This window comes from Ictalurus furcatus, chromosome 13, assembly GCF_023375685.1.
Source record: "Ictalurus furcatus strain D&B chromosome 13, Billie_1.0, whole genome shotgun sequence".
In the NCBI taxonomy this organism is placed as follows: Eukaryota; Metazoa; Chordata; class Actinopteri; order Siluriformes; family Ictaluridae; genus Ictalurus; species Ictalurus furcatus.
Window position 1 is genome coordinate 1407479 of NC_071267.1, and position 15224 is coordinate 1422702.

A 15224-nucleotide genomic window follows, 5' to 3' on the forward strand; every position below is an offset into this window, starting at 1 on the left:
TCCCTCATTCTCGACACTCTCTCTCTCTCTCTCTCTCTCTCACACACACACACTCTCTCTCTCTCTCTCTCTCTCTCTCTCACACACACACACACACATAAGCTACTGTATCTCTCCCTCGCGCACACACAGGCTGTCTCGCGCGTGCTGTCGCTGTTTTGTGCGACGCGCTCGTGCTTGTGTTGCGCTTCATGAAGTGAAGATGTGAAGGGGAACTTTTCCAAGGCTCTGGTCACGAGCGCGAGGGAAACGTGAGTCCGCGGCATGCGCGTGGTTTAAGGCTAATGTAACTTAAAGCGTGTGTGTGTGTGTGTGTGTGTGTGTGTGTGGAATGCAAACTATGGGCTAACTTGGCTTTTCATTATGGGTTTCCTCTCATTATTATTATTATTATTATTATTATTATTATTATTATTATTATTATACTGTTTATGCTGATCATATAGATCTTATATAATATCAGAACACCAGTTTTTTCATGGTGGCCTAAACATGCACACTGTATGTTTCCACCCGTTTTAGAATTGAATTCCAAATCATTTTAATTTGCATAACAAAATGCCAAAGTCTCTTTTATATGACTGGACAATTTCATGCTAATGCGTATTTCCACAATTTGCACCAACTCAGCGATAAAACCCATGGTCACAGACCCATTTTATTATTCATATGATAATATACTGTATAATAGGGCAGTGGAGGCTTGGCGGTTGAGGCTCTGGGTTACTGATCAGAAGGTCGGGGGTTCAAGCCCCAGCACTGCCAAGCTGCCACTGTTGGGCCCTTGAGCAAGGCCCTTAACCCTCTCTGCTCCAGGGGGCGCTGTATCATGGCTGACCCTGCGCTCTGACCCCAACTTCCTGACATGCTGGGATATGTGGAAAAAGAATTTCACTGTGCTGTAATGTATATGTAATGAGTAATTCTTCTTCTTCTTAATATTGTAAAGCGTCATGTCTCAATTGACATCATATAGCCAAATATGTGACATTGTGTTTATTTTTTACTGGCTAATTATTTTCCTAAAGCACCGTGTCCAACAAGTGTTTCATTCCTGCTATCGGTACTGCTAATAAACCAACAACGATGCTCTAAGCCTTGTTTGATCGATCTTGCTTGCAATCTGATTGGTCAGAACGATCCGACAGCAGTGGGAAGAAAACACTGTGTTGACGGTGTTATAGGAAAACAATCAATGTAACCCCAATTGACTTAAACTCGATTTGGTCGAGTACGCCTAAACATTCCTAAACCATGTTCATCGGTATTAAACGTTCTTCTCACAACACAAATCTCCTGAAAGGCTTTAATGGTGGCGAATAAAAGCTCAGGGTCACAAATCGCACCAATCACACGAATATAATAACGCTCTTAACGGTTTCAACGTGCGTTTAGTGTACTCTTGGGTCTCATACCCTGTCTTATCTTCCCAAAAACTCGCACTCAACCCCTGTGTTCCTGCCGTGTCTTCCTCTGTATACCTGACATCCTCCGATTGCGTCTTGTGTTCATTCTCACTTTTGCTCATTTTTTTTTCCAGAAATATCCTGCGACGCCCGTTCGGTCTCGATCCGGCACTCTCGAGAGGCGATAAACATCTGGGCTTGTTTCCTGGTGGACCTTTTTGGCGACGGCTGATACAGAGCAGTCCATACGGCGCTTTAAGGTCAGGACTGTTTCTTTCTCCTTTCTTCCATTGTCTGTCTTCGTCTCAGTTTTTCAGGCTTCATTATACGGGGTTCATTTCCCTGGCGTCTCGTAGCGCTACGAGTATTATCGCCCCCGCTAACGCTAACTCGGAGTACTCAGAGATCGATTTTCTTTTTTCTTTTTTTTTAATCAGCGTAAGTGGATTTCGTTGGGCCTTCGGTCGTTTGTCTTCTCTTTCGAAGACGCACAGAACTTCTTTATCTCGTCTCAGCCGGGAGAAGGAATTCACCAGGAGCTCTATCTTGCCAGATGTTGAACTATTTTAGCTTTTTGGTTTCGGTCCCCATGATTGTCTGCTGAAAACCAGTCACACGACAGTGCTGTCGAACTCTCGATCGGTGAAAATTCGTTTTCCTTAACAGCGTCTCTCTGTATCGTTATCGTTTCTATAGCAACAGCTTGTTCTAGGGAACTCGTACGGCGGACGCTCCGTATAAAAGGATTGGAAAAAGGTACGCCGTCTCCGGTGTCCATCACGGGAAGGTCTTCCAGGCTGTATGAGGCTGTTCCATGTCTTGTAACTATTAATTAGTTGAGGTGGAACGTGGAAGCGGCTTTCTTTACGGGCCGACAGTGTGAAAGACAGAACAATTTGCCACTCGCAGTTACTTGCACTTAAGACAAAGCGAGCCACGTCTTGCGTGAAACGATCACGGATTACAGTCCTCGCAGACGGTGGGATAGGATGACCAAAATGGCAGCCGCAGCTTGAATAGCAGTCAGACTTACGGTCATGACTTCTCCCAACGTACCGTCTGGTTTTCGTCTTTGGAAACAAACCAAGAGTAAACGACGAGAATGGACAGGATGAGCCTAATTACAAAGCGCTCTTCGGGTGAAATCTCTAGTATTCCAACTCGAGACTTGTGACTGTTGCATGCGACTGTTCTAACATAATATAACAGATAAGTCTGGACTGTTCTATCGGTGCCTCACGACCTCAGGACTAGGATATGAAGTTCAAGACGATATTTTTTAGGACTGGGTTTAGTGGCTTTGGAACCTCGTCAAACCTGGAACGTACGAGCGCCTGAGGTGGAGCTGTGAATTAGGACAGCGCAGCAGGGATTTCAGTCAACAAGGGGATAGTATTAATTCATGTCCTCCGGCTAAAAGTGGACGTTTCTGCGTGTACTTTATGTAAATGCAAGACCAGCTTCATAAGTTTGTTGGATCAGTACCACGTTAAAAAGCAAAGAGAAGACGAGAGAGAGAGAGAGAGAGAGAGAAAGGGATGGAGAGAGATCCCTGTTGCCTACAGCAATTAGAGCAGCTAGCCTCCATCTGTGCATGAAATAACACACTCCAGCTCAGAGGAGCTTTCAGCCATCAATCGGCAGCTTGTTATTCTGCACGTGTGTGTGTGTGTGCGCGTGAGTGCGTGTGTGTGTGTGTGTGTGTGTGTGTGCTGGTAGGTATAAGGGATGTAATTTATTCTGTGTTAATTAGAGGGCAATCAATGTAGGTTATGTATACACACACACACACACACACACACACACACACTAAAAGAGACGTAAGTGTGGTTTGTGAAATAACTGGCAACAGAGGCAGATTTTATACAGCAGCCAGTTCAGAAAGATAGACAGTGATCAGATGGTATAGTATATCGAGATGGTAAAACCATATGAATAACAAATAATAATAATAATAATAATAATAATAATAATAATAATAATGTGATGATTTCGGAGCACTACATTCCTGTTTAACTTGTAATATTATATATTTCTTTTCTTTTTTTTTTTTACCAGGACACCTCGTCTTGACCCACACAGCTAGTGCTCTGAAGGGAGTATGCCCCCATTTGACCATGGCGCTGCCGTCCTATTGGCTACTCCGGCACTCCGTGGTCATGTGCTTGCTGCTACACAGCTTGGTCTTGATGACACTCTGCTTCCACCACGCAGCCACCTCCTGCTCAAAGCATTGCTACTGCTCCGAGAGCGAGGGTCCATCTGGGGGCAAGACCATGCGGTGCAGCAACCTACGCCTCACCGAGATTCCACAGGACATCCCAAACGACACACGGCGCCTCTACCTGGACTACAACCTGCTGACCGGTGTCCCTGCCAATGCCTTTCGAGATCTTCCTCTGCTGGCCGAACTCGATCTTTCCCACAACGAGCTGGCACTGCTTGAGCCTGGAGCTTTCCGGGGCCTGGCTGCCTCGTTGCTGTTCCTGGATCTTTCCTCCAACCAGCTGGTGACGCTGGACCCCGAAGCTTTTGAAGGCGTGAGGGCTCGATCCAATCTGACTGGCAACCCCTGGCACTGTGACTGCCGGTTACAGATGGCACTTCCACGCCTCGATCTGGAGCCTGTGTCTCTCACCGGCATCGTTTGCCAAACATCAGAACCCGAGGACTCGGGTGCCCAAGGTGTGCCCTTTCTGCTGGCCAAAGACTTGGACCTATGCGTGGTGCTTAAAAAGACCACAGACGTGGCCATGCTAGTGACCATGTTTGGATGGTTCACCATGGTCATCTCCTACCTGGTCTACTACGTGCGGCATAACCAAGAAGATGCCAGGCGCCACCTGGAGTATCTCAAGTCTCTGCCCAGCAGGCAGGGCAAGTCTGAGGAATCTTCCACCATTAGCACTGTGGTTTGACAGCACACGATCGCTAAAGGGGGAAGCTTCTCAGGCAAGCACAGGGCAATGGGCACACTGAAAAGTCTAGCCTGGTAGAGGAACCAATAACCGGATTATCATCTCTGGAAATAACAGGCATGGCGTACTGCAGCTCTCTGGATCATCAGAAACCAGCCTTAAACAAAAAACAACCACAGCGACTTAGCAGCTGGAAAAAATCCTGCCGCAAGTCTTCCATTTCAGGCTCGAAGGTAAAGACAAACCCTCCTTGGGGAACCTACATGCCAGCGTTGCAAGAGAATTGCAGGGGTCATCTAATCTTATCCAGATAAATAATTGATCCCGGACCGGCCAGGCTCCAAGTCTGCGCTGGCTGAGTGGTTTGTCTGCTCCGAATGCTTTTGAAGTAGCACGAGTTGTTACTTTTGAGTCGTTTCTGAAAGGATCCGCCATCTATTTGCATGAGCATGTAGCATAAAGCAAGCCCTCTCTTCCATTACGATATTTATTAACATGAAAAGTTCTGATGTTTATCCCTCCAGACTACATTCGTTTTTTATAACAGAGCCATGCATAAACATACACGTCCGTCATTTCTACAATTCTGAATAAACGGTTTAGTGAAAGTCGGTGTATTGCTCTGATATGTATATTTTTTATCATTTTGTAGAGGAAATAATCATATTTCGTAATCCTAGTGAAGGACACCAGCTGGTCCGGTATTTTCCCGCTCTTTCAGGGGAAGAGTAAAATGCTGCTTTGTTGGGGTTTTTGTGTGGGTTTTTTTTTTTTTTTTTACATTTAGTGATGGTTTCCAGTCCTGTTCCTGGAATTTCCAATGAACTCGCAGCTCTAGGATCCTGAGCTTGGGTTCCTGTCCGTGTGGTTTTCCTTCAGGTCCTCTGGTTTCCTCCCACGTCCCAAAACATGCTGATACTGAGATCTTGGTGCAAATCTTTTGTTTTTCGGTTGTTTTGGCCAAACTGGCTGCGGACGTAAGATGTAACAATTGTACGACTGTTCCTCGCAACCAAGGAATTATTTCACGATTTTTCTCTGCAACGGAAAAAGAAATAAAATACAGTGTAAAGCAGCCTTACTTTGTGCAAGCTCATCTACTCGAACTCGTAACGACGAACGCGATAGCCCTCGTCGTTTCCAAATCAGATTCGCTAACTTGTAATTGTAGCTAACTTGTAAATGTAGCTAGCTTGTAATTGTAGCTAGCTTGTAAATGTAGCTAGCTTGTAATTGTAGCTAGCTTGTAAATGTAGCTAGCTTGTAATTGTAGCTAGCTTGTAAATGTAGCTAGCTTGTAATTGTAGCTAGCTTGTAATTGTAGCTAGCTTGTAAATGTAGCTAGCTTGTAATTGTAGCTAGCTTGTAAATGTAGCTAGCTTGTAATTGTAGCTAGCTTGTAAATGTAGCTAGCTTGTAATTGTAGCTAGCTTGTGAATGTAGCTAATCTGGTCGTTTTGCGGATTAGGGTTACTTAGCTACAGAGTAATTGTGTGACTCGAGTTCCACCACCTTCCAAATTCCACTTTGATTCATGTCCTTAAGGGTTATTGTGGAAGTTAGCGGACCAGGACTGGAAATCAGTCAATGCTGTGGGATTTTATTTACTTGCTCATTTTGACTGACTGAAATCTTTTTTTTTTTTTTCTCAGTTACTCAGGACTCCAAAAGCCTTTTCAGCTAGAACAGGTTTGAGGTGCAGCTTTATAATGCTAATCCTCCATAGAATGAAATGGAAGATTTGCACAGAAATGCCACCAATGGAACGTGCTAATCTGGAAGGCTTCTCGTGCATACATTTAACTCAAGAGGCTTATGGATGAAAATAAAACGGAGAGTCGTGCCGTGTTGGATGTTTTAATTATGTAGAAGGTAGACGTGATGGAAGGAATTGGCCTGACTTTTGACACTGCGCTCTAAAAAGTGTGAGTAGATCAGGAGTCGGTGGAATTACCGCATTATATGATTATTATTTCTTTTATTTTTTTTAATGTAAGGTTTAAAATCAGTAACATCGCTGAGAGTTTCCAGAATCGCGCAGGGTATGTTTTGTACTGTTATTAATTAAAAAAGATATCTATTTTTTACTTTTTGTGTTGGATTTATTCCAGATACAGTATTCAGGATGCACTTTATTGAAAACAAAATCAAAACCTGACACAGAAAAATGTACTTATGTTCCATTAAAGATTAAAAAAACACACTGTGGTGTTGTTCCTGAGAACGTTTTCTATTTTCCAGTGAGAGACTTCCTGCTGAGGAAACTCCACCTGTGCTGGCGATTTTCACACTCAAGTCAACCACACACACACACACACACACACACACAGGCCGAGAGCTGAACATAAAGTTGCGAAAGGCATCCAGGAGACTTGTTAACTTGGTACAAACATAGATACAGCAAATGTCATCCACTGCCACGTGACTAAGTTGCTGACGGGAACGAACCTGAAAGGTTCCTTTCAGCCCCGAAGAAGGAACGACTCTTAGTGGAATAATTCATCTCCCACTGTTCTACTGATGTCCAATTAATATCGACATTATCAAAGAACAACCATATCCATATTGGGTGGAATTGCTAAGCTAAATAATAGTGTCTAAAATTTGGGAGGTTCGAGCCACCATTATCATAAGGCGCTTGAAGTTTAAGAAGTTTCACTCTAGTACCTTATTAATTTCCTTAAAGTAAGGCTTGGGGATTCTCAAGGCGAGGCATTGAAATTGATATATATATATATTATATATATATATATATAAAAACTGGGATAGAATATAGAAATATATTGATTGCCCAATCTGATTTCGATCCGAAATTGGCTGTGAAAATCATCCCTACACCCCCTCGGATGAGTCGCGCTGCTCTATATAGCACAAAGCGAGTTCGGAAATATTTCTGAAGGTGCGATTTTGTCATTTTTATAGAAGTGTTTCGATACCTTTAATGATCACATCACTTCAGGAAACTATGATTCACGACATCATCACACTGTGGATCTGGCTACGTTCTTTATTCAGTCATCGCGTTACATTTTTACAAGCCGCAATTTTTCTGTAATGCTATAACTGACGTAACTATATTGTATAACACTACAACTGACGTAACTATACATGACACTACAACTGACGTAACTATATTGTATAACACTACAACTGACATAACTATACATGACACTACAACTGACGTAACTTATTAACTAACCTTACTATAAGTAACACTATAACTAGCATAGTAATCTATAACGCTATAATTAATATAGTTATAACTATACAGATAACGTGATTATATAACGATACATAACGCTATATGTTCTGTATGTACATGCTGTAACTTTTGCGATGTATGTGAGCTGTGCAAATGATTTACGATTGCAAAAATATTTCTACTCCGTAGACGTGGCTCTGACAAACCCATCCTTAAGAACTAGAGACCAAGATCCAGTGAACCAAGACCACGCATCTCTTCCCTTCCGGGGGAGATTCCTTCCTTGACAGAGGTTGCTCTCGTGGGAACTGGAAACTCGAGCGGCAAAAAAAGAGAGAGAAAAAAAAAGAAACGTGACCTAGTCTAGTTCCGGAGCTCAAAATAGAACCCACCAGACTGGGTGGTGAAGAAGCTAAGCGCCTGGGTGACATCAATTAGAGACTGCTTAGGAGAGCTAAAGGGAAGACAATAGGCCGTAATTGGGGAGAAGAATGAATGTTGAATAAGATTCAGAACGGTAGAGCATGAATACGTCCTGAATGTGAATTGGATCGTGGCTGCTATTGGAAGAGGCTATTCTTAGACGTGGTGAGATGATGGTGAAGCGGTAAGTCCGGCGTTTTAATGGGAATGGGAAGGAAGGGGTTAGAATCGTCTCAGAAGCTGACTGACTTACTAATAATCCACTAGTTAAATTTTATTTATTGAAGCACAACATCTGTTTGTATATTTTTCCTCTTCACCATTGTTTACCAACGGGATGGCTGTGGTTCAGGTGGTAGATCGGGTTCTCCACTAATCTCCACTCAATTGTCCTTGTGCAAGACACTGAACCCAAACAGTGAATGAGAATAAGTGTAAAGCGCTATATAAGTGCACACCATTGTTCGTTCCAAACTTGTCGCTTGTGCGTCTTTTCTCCGCAGTGACACACAACACACTCGGTTGTTTTTTTTTCTTCCAGCACAACCCCATTTAGTTAACCCCAAACGAAAGCTTCTTCAATTTCCGTCCCGTCTTTGAGGACTTCGTAGATTATAATATCCGACGTGATGAGCTGTAATGGCATACAGACCTGGCCTCTGGGTGCATTTCAGACCGTTCTCATAAACTACAAGTGAAAGCCATAAAGAGAATGACCGAACGCTTTCATAACCGTGATTATTATCCGGAGACGTGGCTTAATCGTGCAGCTCGATCGCAAAAAAAAACAAAAAACAAATCGGACAAATTCCTAGCATTCGGACGGAACGACTGCTGCTACGTGCAAAAACGGACACGAAACGTCATGAAAGCGCCATTCTGACTCCCATACGTTTGTTTCTTTTTAACATACGTTTTTACATGTTTCCGTAAAAGTCGCACAATTTGTCGGACGGACACCGAATTTCCTGAAGATCATGCGAAGAAGAAAAGTACAACGATACTGTGATTTTGACCGACGAAATCAACCCTGTTCCCAAATTATTCACATATTAATTTTATATATATATGACATACACTTTGAGTCGACTAGACAGTCCTCGTGCCGTGTACACGGACGCTAGTTAAGCACATTTTGTGCGTTTGCTAGTTCTAGGCTAAATTATAGGCTAAAAATCCGTCAACCCTGTTACTAATTTAAAGAGGCGAAATGCAGAACGTCAAACGTCAGACGTAAATAAAGAGGACAGAATCGACAACCCGTTTCCAGATTAGTGCAGAAAGAAGACAAGGTTGTCGTGGGTCACTGAGCAGGAAGTCGGAGACTGTCAGAGAAAAAGCAGAGGTCAGAGAACTAAAAACGCCAAGAGCCAAGGCGCGTCTGACAAGCGCTACTGAAATATACATGGGAAGTCGTCCCTCTTTGACATCTAACTCTCTCTCGCTCTCTCTCTCACACACACACACACACACTCACACACATACACACATACAGAACTGGGCAACTGCAGGGGCATGGCAAGGAACTGAGGACATAAGAAGATGTGTGATGAGGCAAACAGAGAACATTAACACACACACACACACACATCCAAACAAAAATATGACACACACACATCCAACCAAAAATATCACACACACACACACACACAAATTGGTATTGTGTGTACAGTTTGTATCTGTGGCCAAAAGACATTAGGATCTATTCCAGACAGCTGAATGGAAAAGTAAACCAATAGGGTGTCTGTTAGTTGGGGTTGTGAGTGTGTGTGTGTGTGTGTGTGTGGTATGACAGGTAATGTTATAGCCTGATACCAAACACACACCTGTTGCCTCAGGTTCACTTACATTTTAGTGCGGCTCACCTTCCACAGGAGAGGGGATGGAGAGTTCAGGAGCTGTGTGTGTGTGTGTGTGTGTGTGTGTGTGTGTGTGTGTGTGAGACTAACCCTCACACTCTATGGTTCTTCTAAGACTCGTCACAGATTGTACGAGAACAGTGCCACCTGCTGAACAAAACGCGATAAGAATGAAATTGCAAAACAAAAACGAAAATGAAAACCACTTTCCTTAATTTGCCGTGGAAATGTGAATACGTCCTGTTTTAGAATTGTAAAAAGGCAATATCACGCACGCAAACTTTTTCTTCAGTGTACAGTGTCCCGAAAAAATTTAAACAAATGATGAAATCAGAAGTCTAGGTTATGCCAATAAGAGTTTGAGTTGAGCTAAAGTATAGGAACAGATTTACGTCTTAAAATCAATAACGCTTAATATTGGGTTGCATAAGCCTTCGCAGACAGACTGTTCCTCAGACTTCTGAATTCGTTCTGCTGCTCCCATCATGAGTTCCATCATCAGTAAAGATTAGTGAGAATGTTCCAGAAGCAGCCATGCAAGTCCAAGCCATGACGCTACCTCCACCATGTTTCACAGGAACGGCTCGTATGTTCTGGATCCTTTCTTTCTCCACACTTCGGTAGATGTTCATCTCAGTTCCAGAACTTTTACGGCTCATCTCTGTATTTCTTTGCGAATTCCAATCTGGCTTTCTGATTGTTACTGCTGATGAGTGGTTTGCATCTAGTGGTGGAGTGTGAGACCTTCAGCCCTGCCCTGTGGAGGTTGTTGTTGATGTCACTGACTAATATTTTTGGTTTTTCTTCACAGCTCTCACAATGTTTCTGTCATCAACTTTTGCTTTCCTTTGCTGACTCGTTCAGTGTCTGTTCCTCAGTACGCAAGGGGTTTCCTTCTTTTTCAGGCCATTCCAAATTGTTCCATCCTCTACGCACTGTGTTTACGCAATGCCTCTGATAGATTTTCCCTCTCTTCTAGGCTTCAAAATGGCTCGCTTTTCTCCCATAGACATCTCTCTGGTCTTCATGTCGGTTTATCCTTTTTAAGACAAATGCAGTCTTCACAGGTGACACTGAACGCTCAAACCAAGAGTAAATGTTCAGAGCTGTTTATTGTTTAAACAATCAATTACAGTTAGGTTTGATTCGGACATCGGCGGAGACATAAGCACAGTCCGCAAGAGACAACGACGTGTGCCTATTCAATGCTTTCATTTCAAACACACGTGGACGAACCATACAGTACATCCGCCTAACATTTATCACAGTACTGAATCTCACTACTTAGATATCACCATGTCATCGTTCGACCTCACCTGTGACCCGGGCTCGCCACCTGCCCCACTTCCTGCTCTGTCTGCCTGGCAGGACTGCTTCGGTCACCTCAATAGTGTCCAAAACTCCTCAATAGTGCCAGATTTCTTTCATTATTTCCTACTTCCTTGTTTTCCACTGGAAATAAAGTGTAAAAGCCGCATTAGTGCCGAATCAGTACAGAAATGTCGTATTACACCATCCTGTGATTATGAGCATTATCAGGAGCTGTGACCGTCTCTGAAATGACCTCGTCAACTTCACATTTCTTGAGAAAGGTTTGAGGAACTTGTTAATACTGGCTCATATAGTTACTCCGTAAATCAGCTCCGTTGGGGGTGCCGTGACCAAAGCCCATGCTGTGACCACGTGGCGAGCAGAACAGCATCTCAGAATGCACTGTACATCAAACTATGAGGGGGATGAGCTACAACAGCAGAAGACCACATAGGGTTCTGCTACTGTCAGCCAAGAACAACAATCTGAGGAAACGGACTGTGCCGCACGTGATTATCATCATCACGTTGAATTTGAAACCCCGTACAGAAATTCACGCCACTTTCAGCTGTACAAGACTTCAAGTAAAGGCACAACAATTCAGATTGGAGTGGCACACTCCTCATTTGGTTATATTCTGTACCAACAGGGGGCAGTATCCATCCATCCATCCAGCCTTCCATCTATACGGCTTATCCTACAGGGTTGCGGGGAACCTGGAGCCTACCCCAGGAAGCATCGGGCACAAGGTGGGGTACACCCTGGATGGGGTAGGGTAGGGTGGGGGCAGCAACGTTATTACTAATCCCTGTTTTGTGTTTTGTTGTTTTACCTGCTCGGATACACCTCGGGCGTACAATCCGTTAAATATCCGGTCCTGATTCGGTGTAGAGAAAAAGTCGTAAATCTCTTCACTCATGCTGATGAGGACATTTGTTCCACGTAATGATTCATTTCCCTTTATTTTCTTTTTCTTCTTATTTCTTGCTAGTGATTCAGCATGTGAAACGACATAAGCTTACAAAACTAACAAGTGATGCACCGAAATGAACAGATGACTCATGTGTCACCCAAAGTTACATCTGAACTATGATAGATAGATAGATAGATAGATAGATAAATCGATCGATCGATCGATAGCACCAAGGCGCTGATTTAAGCACTGAAACAAGCTCCCGTGCTTTGGGGGTTTCTTCCGGGTACTCCGGTTTCCTCATCCAATCCAAAGACAGCCGTAGTAGTCTGATTGGCATTTCCAAATTGTCCGTAGTGTGTGAATGGGTGTGTGCGATCGTGCTCTGGGATGAACTGGCACCCCGTCCAGAGCGCTCCCCCCGACTTGTGCTCCAAGTCCCAGTCCCCTGGGATAGGCTACTGCTTCCCCGCGACCCTGTGTAGGATAAGCGGTACAGAAAATGGATGGATGGATGTTTTTTTTTATTAAAAACCCCACACAAACGAAGGAACGAGTCAACACTGGGTGGTAAAGTTCAACAAAGTTACTAAAAATGGTTTTAAAAAGCGCATGGCCATAATCCGAGCACTTTGGGTGAGCCGTAATTGTATACAGCGGACGGGCACATACATTCGTTCATTCATTTGCTTGGGTTTCAACTCCAAACCTTCCCAACCTTCAGTCTCATAAAAGGTACATTCATTATGAGCACAAGACAAGTCATCAAAAGAATTTCACAGAAATGATAAACATGTTCAAAAAGACACATTTTTTTTTTTTATCATCACAAGAGTCATAAAACAAGTCTACAACACCAATTATGACTTCACAGGCCCATTACCAAACCACTTTTTGACCTTCAGTGATTCATCACTCAGGGTAATCAAGGTAAGTGATGGTTCCAGGTGGACCTGGCGAAAGGTACGATCAGCAAGAGTCACTGGAAATGGGGTTAATGAAAGCAATTATTTCATACACTTTTAAAATGTTTATATTCCCCTAGTGAGTTTTTAGGAATAATAGAAATGATTGATCTTACTTAAAACGGGAAGAAAAGGAAGGAAAGAAAACAAGATGATGAAAGTTTCCTATGACATCATGGAGTTTCCGGCATCCTTCAGTGGTGGATGCCTACTTATACCTCGAACCGTTAGATGGCCAGTATAGCTGACTGAAACTGTGAAACAAGTGGAGCTAAGCTAATATGTACTTCTATCTCGGTGAGTATACACTCATTTTTTAAATCCCAGGCATAGTTATAGCTCAGTTTCTGCAGTTATGCTGAGAGGAAGATCTCAACCGGCAAGATCTTGCCTCTGGCTCTGGATCTATCAAACGGTTCTGGAGGCTATATTGCAACTTATAGTACTCCGTCACTCGTATCATATCATATCATATCGTATCATATCATGTATCCAAGGCTTGTGTATTTTCAGCTACTCCTTTTGCTTCGCTCTGGGTTGGCTGAGGTGATCGTGTTGCAGCTTGATAACCCAATGAAAAAGCTAGTCCTCTTCAACCTTCTGTTGTGTCCTCCTTAGGTTTGTACCTCGCTCTGAGCACTTTGGGAAGATCCGTGCTTCCAGCGCCGTTAAAGGACATGGGGGTCATGAGAAGCCCTGAATTTCAGGACGCTGCCGAGAGCACTCTCAGCTTGATCACGAAGATACTTGGTGAAATTCCTGCCGTGCACAAATCACTGATCCACACTACGGTAAGCTCGCTACAGATCTGCGCGTTACGCTCCGGCGCTCGAGCACTTTCAGATACGAGCAGACTTTGCTCCTTACATCCTGTCTGAACACGCTTTAAAAAACTTCCCTTCCGTTTTTTTTGTTTTGTTTTGTTACAGACGCTGTCTCTAGACGAGAGCGATTTGAGCACGCTGCAGTACCTCAAGGAGTTCCTGGATTTACCAGAACCAAGTCCTCTTCAGCCCCTCTCTAACAAGTTTAAACTGGTATGTACTGACTCTCTGCTTGAGCATATTAAATTATCCTGCTGAAACAGATACATTGCCCATGGGAACACTTGCTCAAGCAAATAAGGGGCAAGTGTGTATCGTAACATCTGTTGGTCTTCCCTCAACGCAATCTTTCCAGGACGTTTCCTTGGGCCAGATAGACGAGGGTCTGAAGTTGCAAGAGACCCTGCTGAAGGTGATCGGCGAGCTGGCGCACTTTAAATTCAAGAAGCCGAAGCCGGAGGGACTCCTGTACGACCTGCGAGACGCACTGCTGCACGTCCACAGGGTAAGCGACCCCTCGGCCAGATCCTAGTACCAGCGTAAAACGTCCTCTTCTCCAACTGCGAGTTTCTTCGTGCTCACTCTTTCCTTCCATTCTCCAGATGCAGCATTTGATTAAGGCGGTAAAAGGAGACGAGAAGGTATCCGAAAGCCGGCTGAAAGAGGATTTGGAGCCGAAACTAGAAAAGGAATACACGTCCCAGGTGGCAGCGCATCTGGCCCTGATCCGGCTGAGACATTTCGCCAAGGACGTCAGCCGCAGTCTCCAGAGCATGCTCATCTCTCCGGAAGAACAGGGGACTCAAGATTCATAAACAAATCTGTGGAACCTTAATAACAAACTCTGCAACGAAAACGTTCTGATGTGCATTACTACTGGCGAACACGTTTTATAGTGTATGGTTTGTTTACATGAGTTGTCAGTATCTGCGAGCGCACCGACTTAAATAATATGAGTATTTATGTATGTATTTATTTATTTATTTATTATTTAGACCACGCCCCTATCAGAGTGAGATCATGGGCATTTGATTAACTTGCTGGTTTTCCTTAGCAACTTTGGTGACTTGTCATGTGATGATGATGATGATTTAATCACCTCATGACCTCCACAGGCTGTTTATGATCTACATTAGGTCATTTTTTTTTTTTTTTTTTTTTTTGCCTGAATGTATTTATATATCAATGTTAAATGTTTATTCCCTTCCTGTACTGCAGAGTAGAATTAAATGCTGGATGTATTTATTTATTTACTGCCGTTTAGAACGAATGTATCTAATATATTTTTTCTATTCACATACAGTACGTATGTGTTTTTATCGTCACAACTACAAGACATACTACTATATTTTATTTAAGGAATATTTATTACATTACTACCGTTTTGTTTTTTTGTTTTTTTT

At 43.3% G+C, this 15224-nt stretch overlaps 2 protein-coding genes across 2 annotated transcripts; both read left to right on the forward strand.

Moving 5' to 3' along the window:
- Window positions 1–1471: 1471 nt before the first annotated feature.
- Window positions 1472–6826, forward strand: lrrc3ca (leucine rich repeat containing 3Ca). The gene is made up of 2 exons (XM_053640617.1): window positions 1472–1666; window positions 3465–6826. Exon 2 carries the CDS (start codon window positions 3524–3526, stop codon window positions 4322–4324), a length of 801 nt encoding a protein of 266 aa, XP_053496592.1. The 5' UTR covers window positions 1472–1666; window positions 3465–3523; the 3' UTR covers window positions 4325–6826.
- A 5124-nt stretch (window positions 6827–11950) lies between these two features.
- On the forward strand, window positions 11951–14968 carry LOC128616962 (uncharacterized). The gene is made up of 5 exons (XM_053639870.1): window positions 11951–13294; window positions 13616–13788; window positions 13927–14034; window positions 14177–14326; window positions 14424–14968. The coding sequence occupies exons 1-5, from the start codon at window positions 13279–13281 to the stop codon at window positions 14634–14636; spliced, it is 660 nt and encodes a 219-aa protein (XP_053495845.1). The 5' UTR covers window positions 11951–13278; the 3' UTR covers window positions 14637–14968.
- Window positions 14969–15224: the final 256 nt, after the last annotated feature.